Below are 12,513 nucleotides of genomic sequence, written 5' to 3' on the forward strand. Positions count from 1 at the left end.
TATATCCTGTGGATAGTGTGTGTGTGGGTTAACGTGATCTCCTGTGTGCCGTTTGTTTCCTTCCCCCCCTCTCGTCTCTGGTTATTTCCAGCGCTGTCTCTTTAAACCAAACTGTGAAAAAAAAAAAAAACTAATGCCAAAGTCTGTCTTCATCTGCAGCTGTTGAGCACAGCCAGATATGAGACTTCGCGCTAAATGCCAGACCCTTTGCGATAAACAGTTATTTTAGATATGACATTTCCTCGCCAGCATTAACTAAAGCTTGGGATTTACAGAATTAATGGTGTCATGTTCATTATCGGACTTGTGAAGATCGCCCTGTTTTGGTTGTCATCGCTTCCATGCTATCTGTCTTGTGCACGCGCGCACATACACAGAATACTCCCTTTTCGTTTTTTTCTTTGGCAAATACTCCCCTGATATTGAATAGAACTGCAGGTCTTTGACCTGTTTGTTTAAAATGCCAAGTTTACTCATTAACACTCCTGTGCTGTGATTTTAAAAGCCCGAAAGCCCGTCACCACTTGGGTTACTCCAAAGATAGAATTTTAGTTATCTAAAAAAGATGAGCCCGTCAGCCTGGTCCCTCTCTTTACCCCACGTCACATTAACCCCCCCCCCCCCCCCCTCATGAAAATCTTCAACACTGAGCCATACCCGTTCACTGTAAGGAATAGAAATCCATAGATCCGTCCATCCATCTCTAGCGTAAATATAAGCAAATCAGTTAACACGGTCATATTTTCCGGCAGTAACCATTGTATGCCGTCAGGCGGGGGTCCCACGTGGCCATGGAAGGATGTCTGTCACCCAGCCGTCATCGTCACACAGGTGTAACCCCCATCCCCACACCCTGATCAAGGCCATTATTCATCTGTACCGGGGAGGTCCCACGGCTGTGTGTTTTTGTCCTTGTTTCTGCGGATCATAACAGTGAACTGAATGGAGTGGCAGAGAGTTCCTGCACCTCTGGGGGGGGCATGAGAATCCTTCTTTCCCACCCCCCCCGGTGTCGGAGCTCTCTCAGCATAACAGGGGCTGCATTCCCAGCATGTATAGCAATCAATCGAGGTTTGGAAGAGAAAAGGCACATTAAGTTTTTTAAATGATGCCCTTCACGGCGGTTCAGCTGGACGTCACTGTGTGTTTCCCCCCCATACTCTGGATTTAATGCACACTAAGCAACAAAGATCAAATTCTGTTTGGCATTAGACTTCCTTCCTTTGTGAGCAGAGCTGTCCCCTCTTCGTTCGATCGATGCTTCACAGTCAGTTCTCACAGCCCCCCTCCAGCATCTCCATGCCTATGCTCTCGGTGAGTGGCTCTTGCCGCAATCACCATGGTGGCTGGTTGATGGCCACCTTAATGGGTCCAGCTTCACAGGTCTGACCATTGTGGCCATTGTGTGTTGGCTGCGACCTCCTTTGCTCGACTTCGTTTCCACCTCACCTCTCCATTTCCAATCATCTCCCTGCGGCAGTTGTTACCATGGTGTTACATGCAGGCAAGCCCATTTTTAGCATAATCAGGATGGGGGGCGAGTGGCCCAGTGAGTTAGCTCTCTCTCCCTGAGATAAGAAGGTCACCAGTTCAGATCCCATCCTCTTTAAGTGTCCCTTGGGCCCTTGATCAAGACCCTTAAACCCCACAATTCTTCAAGGGCTCCAGATAAATGGGAGTTTGAAATAAATCTTTTTTAACACAAGTTTAGACATCACTCCCCCACCCTGGTGCTAATTGGGACAGCGGGCTTTAGTGAATGTTTCCCCACGATCCACCTGACTCTGCTCGCAGAACCCAAGCTTCACTCTCAACTGGGTATGTGTCTCAAAGGCAGAGCAAGATGGGGTACGTGAAAAGTGGCCGGTGTGTCCTCGTGTTTACGTGAGTAAAGCATCATCCTCTCATTCTGAGAACCTGCTGCGAGCTGGATCTATTCTGGGTGGGGTTTCCAGAGCAGGTGGATAAAATGGGCTCGACTTGGATCATGAAGGCATCTGGGTCGACATCGTGACTACGGCAACTTGTAGGTTCTCTGTGCTGAGGCTGCTACATCTATAAGACCAGCATGTGGAATCTCATCGGTGCCTCATCAGTGAAGAGCACCGTGCTGCTTTGAGTAAAAGAGGAAAGACATTAAAGGGGTTTAGTCTTGTCAGCACCCACGTTTTAACTTGTATTTATATGTGGTGTTTGTCTTGGTCGTTAATAAATGACTCTTGGCAAATGGAGGGTTTTTGCTGGATATCATCAGTAGATCTATACCTTCCAGGCCCTGGGGGCATGGCAGCCATCCCAGATGAGCTGTATTTAAGTGGGATTTTTATATGACTTGAAACTTCAACTCATTTCATTGAATGTCTTGTCACGAATTTGCTTTGCAGTCATTTTCAGTTTTTAGCTATTTTTGCACATAGCCGGGAACTTTGATATCTCATTATAGGGACATATGTGCAATAGCCTGAAGAAGTGAAAGAAATTTCTAGCTGATAATGTAACATTTTCTCCATTTTTGTTTACTTATTACATTACATTTTTTTTGTTGGCATTGCTAAGGAAAGCTAGGGGTTCAACAAAATTGTGTGTGTGTGCGTGTGTGTGTGTGTGTGTGTGTTCAGTCATTGTAGGAAGAAAAAAGGAAAATCACGAAGAGTAAGAGAAGCTTCAAAAAGGTAATAAACAGACGCGATGACGTCTCTTCAAAACCGACGTCTTTTTGGGCATTTCTAAGTGTCCGTGCTCCATCTATTATTGCGTAGATAAGGATGCTTTCTTTCAGATAAAAATGAGTAAATAAGAGGCACAAACTGCGATGGCAACATGAGTGTCAGTGTGTGACCTGCCTGGGAAATGTGTGCAGGTGCGGTTCAGTATGTGTGTCTTTTCCAGTCTGACATTGAACCGTCTTTTTCTTCAAGGGCTGCAGGAACCCGGAACATGGGCTCCCCGCATCCTTTTGTGATGCTTTCATTCTGCTCTCGAAAGCCTTAGAGTCTGAACGATGAAGCGCTGCTTCTCTCAAAAGGCCAGATGGCTTCCACACACATTTCTTCTTGGTCATTTGAGTGTACGCCCCTGTTCCCTTGTGCTCTGCGTGTGCATGGGTCTGCTTTCAGCCACTAGCATCTCCACTTACCCCTCTACTTACACACACACACACACACACTGTTTCAATCTCAGTCACACACATCACAAGCCGTAACGATTTGTGATGCCTAGTGCAATTTAACGTGTGCAGAAGGATTTTCAGTAGGGCTGCGTGAAGTGTGGTATCAGCTGGGTGTGAGTAACGATATCTGTAGAAACGTCTTTCCGAACCCCACTGAAACACGAGGGGCCGATTCGCTTTCACAGTCATTAGCCACTTAGCCATAATCATTTCTCTGTTAATTGTTATGCTCCGTGCTGTACTCCATACTGCTCGAATTACATCAAACGCAACTTTTGAGCATGTTTTAAGTTTTTTGAAATGCCAGTACAGTTGGAAATGGCTCTGGTTACAGAAATAGAATCATAGCCGAGTCCTCGCCCATGGGGTGGGGGTGGTGGGGGGGGGGGTTGACGTAACAGTTAAAAAAAAAATAACACAAGTTTAGACATCGCTCCCGCGCCCAAACATTTCTGGTGCTAATTGGGGCAGCGGGCTTTAGTGAATGTTTCCACGCCGTGTGCCGAATACCTCGAATTCTCAACAAGGTCAGGCTCATGAATTTACATGCAAACTGATATTTCTTTTAAATGACGGCCAGTAAGGGGTTTTATCTAATTAATCCGGAACACTCTGCTCGTGTGGAATTCGCAGCCAGCCTTGTTTGCAGGGATACGGATTCTGCATTAAGTTCGGCCTGTTTGAGAGGGAGCAAAAAATGTGCACCTACTGTGGGTCCCTGAGGGAACGGGGCTGGGAAACGCTGTAATAGAATATTCGGGTTGGTGGACTCAGGGATGTTTGTCACTATCGCACTTAGTAGGGAGAGGGGAGGCTGAGAACTATGACCATGAGTAATATGATCCATCACTCCTTGGCTCACTATACATGTGACAAACTGGTGCAGCAAACTCTGTAAGTACATTAATAAAAGTGGTGCGATCCCCCACTTAACCCCCAGCCCCCCCACAACATGTGTCACATGCTTCTGCTACAATGTATCGCCCTGTTTCGCTTTAATTTAAACAAAAGAGAAAAAAAATAAAAAATAGAAATGTCTTCTGAATCCATAAACAAGTGCGACTCTCTCCAGCCAGTCTTATTTACGCTCGTTTATCAGGTGAAAATACCTCATACGTAAAATTCCTGTGAATCTGATGTCAGAGACTCTCTGTTACCCAAGTGGGCAAGGAATTGGTGGTGCTTCTATAACAGTCTTTTAATATGAGAATTTGTACATCGTAAAACAAAGGCCAAGAGCTAGGATTACCAGAGATGGGGATGGTAGATGATAAATAGAAATTATTAAGAAAGTTTGTGTGTAGCTGTTCAGGTGGTGTTACACACAGCCGCAAGCGCTCACATGTTCCTAGTTGCTGGTAGGGAAATTAACTGGAGCAAATCTGCGAAACATAGCATTTAGCACCAGGGTGCGGAAAATACCAAGCCATGTATGCTAATGGGCGGACGGGCAGAGGCTGCGGAGAAACCCAGCTCTGTGCCGGATTCTGCGGATTGGGGGGCTCTTCTGGATTCCGTGTGAGTACCAGTGGTGAGTCACACTGGGGAGCCATATTCTTAATGTGGCCATGACCAGCGTTAATGGTTTTCTGGCGCAGCAGTTGCACGTTTATATATGACAGTGATGACATGGAAATGGCACAGTTTGTGTATTAGTGAATTGTGGGAAAACTGGGGTGGGTTGGTGGACTTGCGCATGTAAAACAGGGATTGTTGTCAAAGCAAGAACAGAATAACCCAGGGGGACGGAGATGAGAAAAAGGGAAATCAAGTCAAAACACCCGACTCACGCTCACCCGACTCACCCTAACCCGACTCACGCTCAACTTACTCACACTCACCCGACTCACGCTCACCCGACTCACGCTCACCCGACTCACGCTCACCTGACTCACACTCACCCGACTCACACTCACCTTACTCACGCTCACCCGACTCACGCTCACCCGACTCACGCTCACCTGACTCACACTCACCCGACTCACACTCACCTTACTCACACTCACCCGACTCACGCTCACCTTACTCACGCTCACCCAACTCACACTCACCCGACTCACGCTCACCCGACTCACGCTCACCTGACTCACGCTCACCCCGACTCACGCTCACCTTACTCATGCTCACCCGACTCACGCTCACCTTACTCACGCTCACCCGACTCACGCTCACCTTACTCACGCTCACCCGACTCACGCTCACCCGACTCACGCTCACCTTACTCACGCTCACCCGACTCACGCTCAACTTTCTCACGCTCACCCGACTCACGCTCACCTTACTCACGCTCACCCCGACTCATACTCACCCGACTCACGCTCACCCGACTCACGCTCACCTTACTCACGCTCAACTTTCTCACGCTCACCTTACTCACGCTCACCTTACTCACACTCACCCGACTCACGCTCACCTTACTCACGCTCACCTTACTCACGCTCACCCGACTCACGCTCACCCGACTCACGCTCACCTTACTCACGCTCACCCGACTCACGCTCACCCGTCTCACGCTCCTGAGATGGATCGGCTCTGACTCCGCCAAAGCTTCAGTCTTTAGATTTGTATTCACTGTGCACCATGAAACATTTCAAAAGAAATGCACAGCCCAGCACTGTGAGCGACTTCCAGGGAATAAGGCTGTTTATATACTGCTTCTCATGTGTATGGGTCTTAGAGCTTTAAATTCAGGAGGTGCGCTTTACAGCTGCTCTTCAACGCCATTCTGCACGTGGATCTATTGAGTCAGGACTGCTTGGTATGTTGTGTGACTCATGTATGATCGGCAAAGAGTGCGACCTGTGATGGTTATAATTTATCCATTTGACGGCCAATCTTGACAGTTCTGAAATATAGCCTCTTTTTATCTTTGACTGCGGCCCTCCTCCTATAGGATGGGCTGTTGCTATTGCCCCCCCCCCCCCCCCCGCCCACCCTGGATGGGCTAGACACACCCTCCCCCCACAGAACAAACACAATCTCTGCAGCCCAGCGGCTCGCATGCGACTCTCAGAGTGCCAACTGATGTGTGAGGACCCAAAAAAATAAAGCATGTTAACGGCCGTGCGCTCAAACACCCCCGCCCCCCAGCGGTGCAAGAAGCGTGTGGGGCACCGAGGAGGCGAGTCGCTCTAATTAGACTTGTCAATCCAACTCTTTGCCATTAGCCATGGGAAAACTGGGCCCTTTCGCTCGGCATCTGCCTGTTTCGTCATGCAGTCAGCTGAACGAATTTGGAAATTATGCACTTCCTCATAACAATGAAAAATGGAGGGTGCTGAGGTTATGGTGGGGGGGGGAGGGATGAGACTAAGAGGGCAGTAGGGGGTGGAAAACAGGTTGGGATGGAGCCAGACACATTAAAACAGATCGCCTTGGAAATCCATTATTTTGAGCTCATGTCATGGGCCCGCCCCTTTCGACTGAATGCACCAATGAGAATCGCGGAAGATGGAGGAAGGACAATTGAAGGTCATTATGTGAAGACTACTCACCTGCTCTTAGGCTGAGGTGTACTGAATTTTAATTGAATGTTTGCCCAGGGTAAAAAAATTGCTCAGCCTTATGGAGCAGAGGAAAAGACGTCAGCTGTAAATCGAAATTCACGACGCCACCTATGTTGACGTGTCTTCTGGCCGTGCCTTCCACGTACATCGCATGACCGCAAGGCTGGATCAGGCCCCGCCCTCGCCGGATCAGGCCCCGCCCTCGCCAGATCAGGCCCCGCCTTCTTACTCCCGCATCTGCGGCCCCATTCAAGCTCAGCGTAGGATAACAGGAGACTGGGTGCCTCTTTTCCTCGGCTTTCTATGATGCTTCTGAACGTCTTCATTCCACGGGGGGGGGCATGGCGTTAATGGCTTGGAGCATGACTGACTAGTAGGAGTGTCCGTGGCATGTGGGTGGGTGGTTTCTGAAAAGAGCTGCATCCAGGTGGATTTGGAGGGGCGGGGGGGGGTTGGTCTCCTTGCACTCCTTCCATTTGGACAGCACGCGCCCAAAGCGACCCCCCTGTCCTGCCAGAGTCTCCCATCTACCTGCTAACAAAAAACGAGAGAGATTCATTGGAGTGGATATTAATTTCCCTCTCTCACACGCTGTCATGCCCACTTCTTCGTGTCTGCATCTAAATCGGTGGTACAGAGGGACTTATTTATCTCATCCTGATGAATGTGCGTTCCCTGTAGGTCGTCTGGTGGCCTTGAACCCGAATCAGCAGCACCGGTGTCGGGGGGCTTGAGTCTGACGCATTTCCAACACTTCGAGTTCTATGCAAACCGCGGTGGATCTCAGACCTAATGAAATGTCCCCGCTTGTGGTTTTTGGGGCTCATTTAGTAACCGAATCGTCTCGTGGTCACGTCTCGCCGCGGGATGTCAAGTCCAAGTGCTTATTTACAGAGCAGGGCCTCTCCTCTCTGCGTGAAAAGCCTCCGCGCGATGGTGCTAATATAGAGGCGCATCCTCAGATTTAAAAAAAAACATTTTAACGGCGAGGACGTGGTTCCCTGGTGTGCGGGGTGGGGGGAAACTCGAAGCATGAAGGGGAGGCTTTGACCAAGTGTGGGGGGGGGGGAAAGTGAGGGAGGTGAATCGGACAAGCGAGGAGAAGGGTTCTATTAGTGGGCATGCGGGACGTCGTCTGCGAAGTGACAGGGAACAGAGGCCGCAATGTCACGGGGAGCTGACGAGTGACATGGGTGTCCCTGATAAAAAGCTGGCTGGTTTGTTAGTGCTGGAGTGAAGGCGGGGGGACAAATGGAGCACATTCAATAAGCCTGGTCCCCCCTGCCTGCGTGACTACATGGGGGTCAATGTGTTGCCTCCCGTGCCTCCAGTTTGGGGGGGTGGGGGGAGGGGGTCGACCTCGCGTAATCTGCCACGTTTTTTTTTTGTCTGCTTCCATTTGGATTATAACTCGCCTCTTTCATAAACCGAAGAGTCATCCATAGATAATCCTGCAGATAATCCCTCCGGAGAAAATAACAAGCGACGCGCTGCTTGAATGAGCCTCAGATTATGGCGAGGCGTAAGTCCCGTCCGTGAAATCCGCGCGGTGGCAGGCGTCTGCGTGCCGCATCCCGCGCAGCTTCCCGGGAAATAATTACGGACGACTGAAACTTCCAGCAGGAGGAAGGTTTCTGGATCCCTAGAGGCTGCGTGGCTCCGCCGAAGCTCCTTTCTCTGCGTGTCTGGCCTGCTGTGTGTGTCTGGCCTGCTGTGTGTGTCTGGCCTGCTGTGTGTGTCTGGCCTGCTGTGTGTGTCTGGCCTGCTGTGTGTGACTGGCCTGCTGTGTGTGTCTGGCCTGCTGTGTGTCTGGCCTGCTGTGTGTGACTGGCCTGCTGTGTGTGTCTGGCCTGCTGTGTGTGTCCGGCCTGCTGTGTGTGTCTGGCCTGCTGTGTGTGTCTGGCCTGCTGTGTGTGACTGGCCTGCTGTGTGTGTCCGGCCTGCTGTGTGCTTAGCCGTATTTCGCAGGGTATACAACACAAGGATTCAGCAGGCAGTGAACGCATGCTTGAGCGTTTTACATTTTTATTTATTTAGAGGATTATTTTACCCAAAACCATGTACATTTTTGAGAAGGCAGGATCAGACCCCGGAGCAATTTGGGGTTAAAGGGTCCTACTGTGAAATCACTCTGGGATTTGAACCAGTGACCTTCTGTTCAGAGGCACACAGCACCCCCTTTAGTCTCAACGTCCTGAAGGAGCAGCCCGTGAGGCTGGCATGATGTTTAAGGTTCCGGTGGGCCAGGGAACGCTGGATGTTCACTTGTGGTCCTGAAGATTCTTCTCGTCTTTAGGGCTGTGTTGTGGTTTTCAGGGGTGACTGAGCCGCTGTTCATGAAAGGTCTGACGATGAAGACTTTCCTTGCCCACTTGCTGCATGAACTTATGCATATCTGAGTGCATCAAAAATGCTTCAAGACCAGAAAACACCCAGAAAAATATCCCAGGGTGACCGTGAGTCTTTTCTGTGTCTATTTTAAGTGCAGACTCGACCTTTCCAGTAGACCTGAGATTGAGTCTCAAATTACAGGGGGGGTGCAATCAAAACCAGGCAATACACCCCCGCCCCCAAATAATCACAAAATGAGTGGAGACTTCAACCACCCCAATGTTCAACCCAAAGTCACGCCCTTGGTCCTGGAGCTGCATTCAGTTGGCGTTGGGAGAAATACCTGGGGGAGGAGAGCCAAGAGATCAGAGGGGCTATTAACTGACACCGGTTGGGAATGGACTCGCTTAATCTCCCCCAAAGTGCTAAACCCATGCAGCTGCTGGTTTTCTTTTCTACTAGCAGATGGAGAAGGTCTAAGGTTTCAGAAGTGAATAAAGTACGGGGAGTTTTGTATACCCCCTCATTTACGTAACTGTGGCTCTGAGGGCTGATCCTATTTGTTTTGACGCATCTGTGGAGGAATCTGTAGATGGATGTGTTATTGGTGCCGGTCTGTATTACAGCCACCTCTCATTAATACAGCTCTGAGAGAGAGTTGGGTGTGAACGGCCGGCCTTAGTCTGCCTTTGTGGTCTGAAGGTAGGAGTGTGGGGAGGTGGAATCACGCGCAGAGACCTGCTATTTAAATCTTTCCTTTATCTTTTTCGTTTCCTCATTTTTTGTAGCCTAATGCAGAAGTGAGCAGCAGTTCCGTCAGATCGGAGCATTTCGCTAAGAGCCGGCCGCTGCCTCCCGCCTTTTCTCACTTCAGCTCCACACAGACGCGTGACCTGACCTCGTTCTCGCACGCCGTGAAGCTCTTTCGCATTCCTTTGCGTACTGGCAGACAGATTCTGGCTACTTTCTTGTGACTCCGGTGACTGGATTGTTTTCGCTGATATTTTGGTCCTGTTTTCCCTGAGAGCTGCTGGTAAGCTAGTATCAGTTTTCATTGCCGCTATTTTTAAGTAATAGGTTTTTTTTTTTTAAATGTTTTTTTGGACTTTTGAAAAAATGAATACTATTCTATTAGTTCCTCGCTGCTTGTCGTCGTCACTCTGATTTATTTTAGCTGTCTTCCTGGAAAGTGATTAGTGTCAGATCTCTGCGGATGAATATTTTACAGGTGGATTGCAGTTTGCACTACAGCATCCTGAAGCTGGCATCCTTCTACTAAAGGTCATTAAGTACCACGCCTCCTACTGGCCGTATGTGTTATGGTCGTGGTTATTTTCACGTTCTCAATAGCAACGTGAAGCCGCTACGTCGGGCGACCTTGTGTCTTGGTTTCAGGGACGTCGGCTCTTTCTGGGCCTGCAGCTGCATGGCAACGATGCCAGAGGCACCTGTGCAGCCACAGAGCACGTGACTGTGATGTTGCATACTGTAGATGCCTAACGGGGCCTTACGTGTTACATGCATCGTTCGTTATCTGCACCAGGAGAAGCATGGGCTGGTTTTAGCCTGAAGATGACGGCGTCTTGCAGGCTGCAGGTAATGCGTATATAATGGCATGACTTTGTAGCATGACGCTTCGTGAGGCCGTCTGTGAAGCCCTGATGGGGCCACTGATGAATTCTGCGCAGAACAGAGGGGGCGGGGTCTGACTCACCAGCTTCCAGAACAGATCCCAGCCCCGACGAAGACAGACTCCATCTCGGAAAGGTTTCTGGTACCTTCAGCACCTTGCAAAGCCCATTCTTCACCGCGTCTCTCTGCGTGGTGAAATCGTACAGCTTTTGTTCAGCTTCTCTCGCCTCCAGAACCCCAGCCTGCTGCCCCCCCCCCCCCACCTGCGAACCCACTTGTGCACTTTGAGGCGCCATTAATCATCTCCCGCAGCTCATTCCCCCACCTTAATCACGTTAATAAGAAAGGGGACACCCCTCGTGTAAATCACCCCATGTGAACACGCGTGCACTTGGCCACGCCGGCACACCCGCTAGTTCACGTATCTTTGACGTGTTGCATGTCGGTAGCATGATCTGCATAAGCATTTAAAGGCGGTTTATTGTTCCGTTCGGCGAGCTTCCCTCAGTCTTCCGTCCCGTCACGCACGATTCCGGGGCTCGATGTGACACGAGCGTGGCACGCCGTGCCTTGAGGGGGAGGGTCACACTTCCCACCGCGCCGTGAGACTGGTGATCTCCAGCGTGCGCTGACACTGCAGATGGCAGCCGGGTGCATCTGTCAGATGAAATTACAGTTCGGATTCATTTTCAAGCATCAGATTTCCTCTCTGTCCAGCCTGCGTCGACGGTGCATTTTAAATTGGCATGCTTGTCAACCTGCAACAATTTAAACACAAAGATCCCGACCAGCTCCCAGTTTTCTTCTAATTCTTTTCAAGACGGATCATTTCACCAAAACCTGATGTCAGCTTGGCTAGTTGCCACATTGTCTTTCTCATACGTAAATATTGCCAACCTCTCAACCTCTGTATTCATATCGGCGTTTCTCCATGAGCGTCTCACTTCACACTTGTCTTTTCGAATATACTTTCCCTTGCCCCAGACTTAATGCGGTTAATGTGACGCATATCGATCCCGGGTCACTTCGGATTTAAGTGGCCCCTGTAACCAGGAGTGCAGTGGGGGGTCAATGATACCTTGGCAGAATCTCGGGGCCCAACACTTTGCAGGAAACCAGGAATATATTTAAGGTAAGGTGATATTATTAGCAACGGCCATGCCTGTAACCCCCCTCTCCCCAATCCTGCAACCCTCTACTCTGAGAAACCAGTGAAATTTCTGGTATTCTTCCACAGAAATATCTATTCATGCTCTTCAAGTGGGAAGCCTTCAGTACAAACATCGACCGGCTTTCTCAGCTGTGATTATGGCAGGAGGCTGTCAGGTCACAAACCCTAATTCAACAAGCTCTCCGGTCGCCCTGAAAGCTGCGCGGAAACCAGGGCTTCTGTCCGCTAAATCTCCACATGAAAAGGCAAATTACCGCGAGCCTCCATCTCCCTTAGACGTATATTGGCGAACGGCAATTATAATATACATTTTTTTTTCTTGTTGTTCCCAGACACAAACAGAGTACTAAATGTCAAAGAAAGCGTAACCGCATCGAGATGAAAGCGATGGCTAAATGAACTCCTCGTCTGTGCTGTCGGGCGAGAGGGAGTCTGCAACAGAATGCTTCTTTTTGTTCCTAAGTGAGGAGTGCTTGTCAGCACAGCCCAAGGCGAAGGGGCGGCGGAATAGCAATCAGGTTCTAACAGCGGTATCTGTTTTACGTAGAGGCTCGGCGTGAGTCGTGTCCTCGCTGAACACTTTGATCTTAGTGTCCGAGAAGTTGCACCATGTTGGGGGGGAGTAGAAAGGCGTCATGGATACGCCGTTGCCTTATTTAGTTTTGGATGTGGCTGATTGAATATCAGCTACCTCGTGCCTGAGT

The 12,513-nt window shown here is 49.6% G+C and overlaps 1 protein-coding gene and 1 long non-coding RNA gene across 12 annotated transcripts in view; one reads left to right on the plus strand and one right to left on the minus strand.

Annotated features, from left to right (window-relative positions):
- Positions 1-12,513, plus strand: part of si:ch211-278a6.1 (SRC kinase signaling inhibitor 1) — a 104,572-nt gene that overhangs the window by 12,121 nt on the left and 79,938 nt on the right. The window contains exon 1 of one of the 11 annotated variants that reach the window (XM_048991761.1): positions 4,318-4,700. The exons of 2 other annotated variants lie outside the window; for them this stretch is intronic. In XM_048991761.1, coding sequence (XP_048847718.1) covers positions 4,598-4,700 — 103 coding nt within the window. In that variant the 5' untranslated portion in view covers positions 4,318-4,597. Of the gene's footprint in view, positions 1-4,317; positions 4,701-12,513 lie in introns of those variants that run through there. 8 more of the 11 variants (XM_048991749.1, XM_048991755.1, XM_048991757.1 and 5 more) reach the window with 8 other exon arrangements.
- LOC125718165 (uncharacterized) lies at positions 4,830-5,679 on the minus strand. Its single transcript, XR_007384784.1, has 3 exons — positions 5,568-5,679; positions 5,312-5,386; positions 4,830-4,995 (listed from the first exon to the last, which is right to left on the minus strand). It is a non-coding gene; the product is annotated as an uncharacterized LOC125718165 (long non-coding RNA).

This window comes from Brienomyrus brachyistius, chromosome 22, assembly GCF_023856365.1.
Source record: "Brienomyrus brachyistius isolate T26 chromosome 22, BBRACH_0.4, whole genome shotgun sequence".
NCBI classification, from domain to species: domain Eukaryota; kingdom Metazoa; phylum Chordata; class Actinopteri; order Osteoglossiformes; family Mormyridae; genus Brienomyrus; species Brienomyrus brachyistius.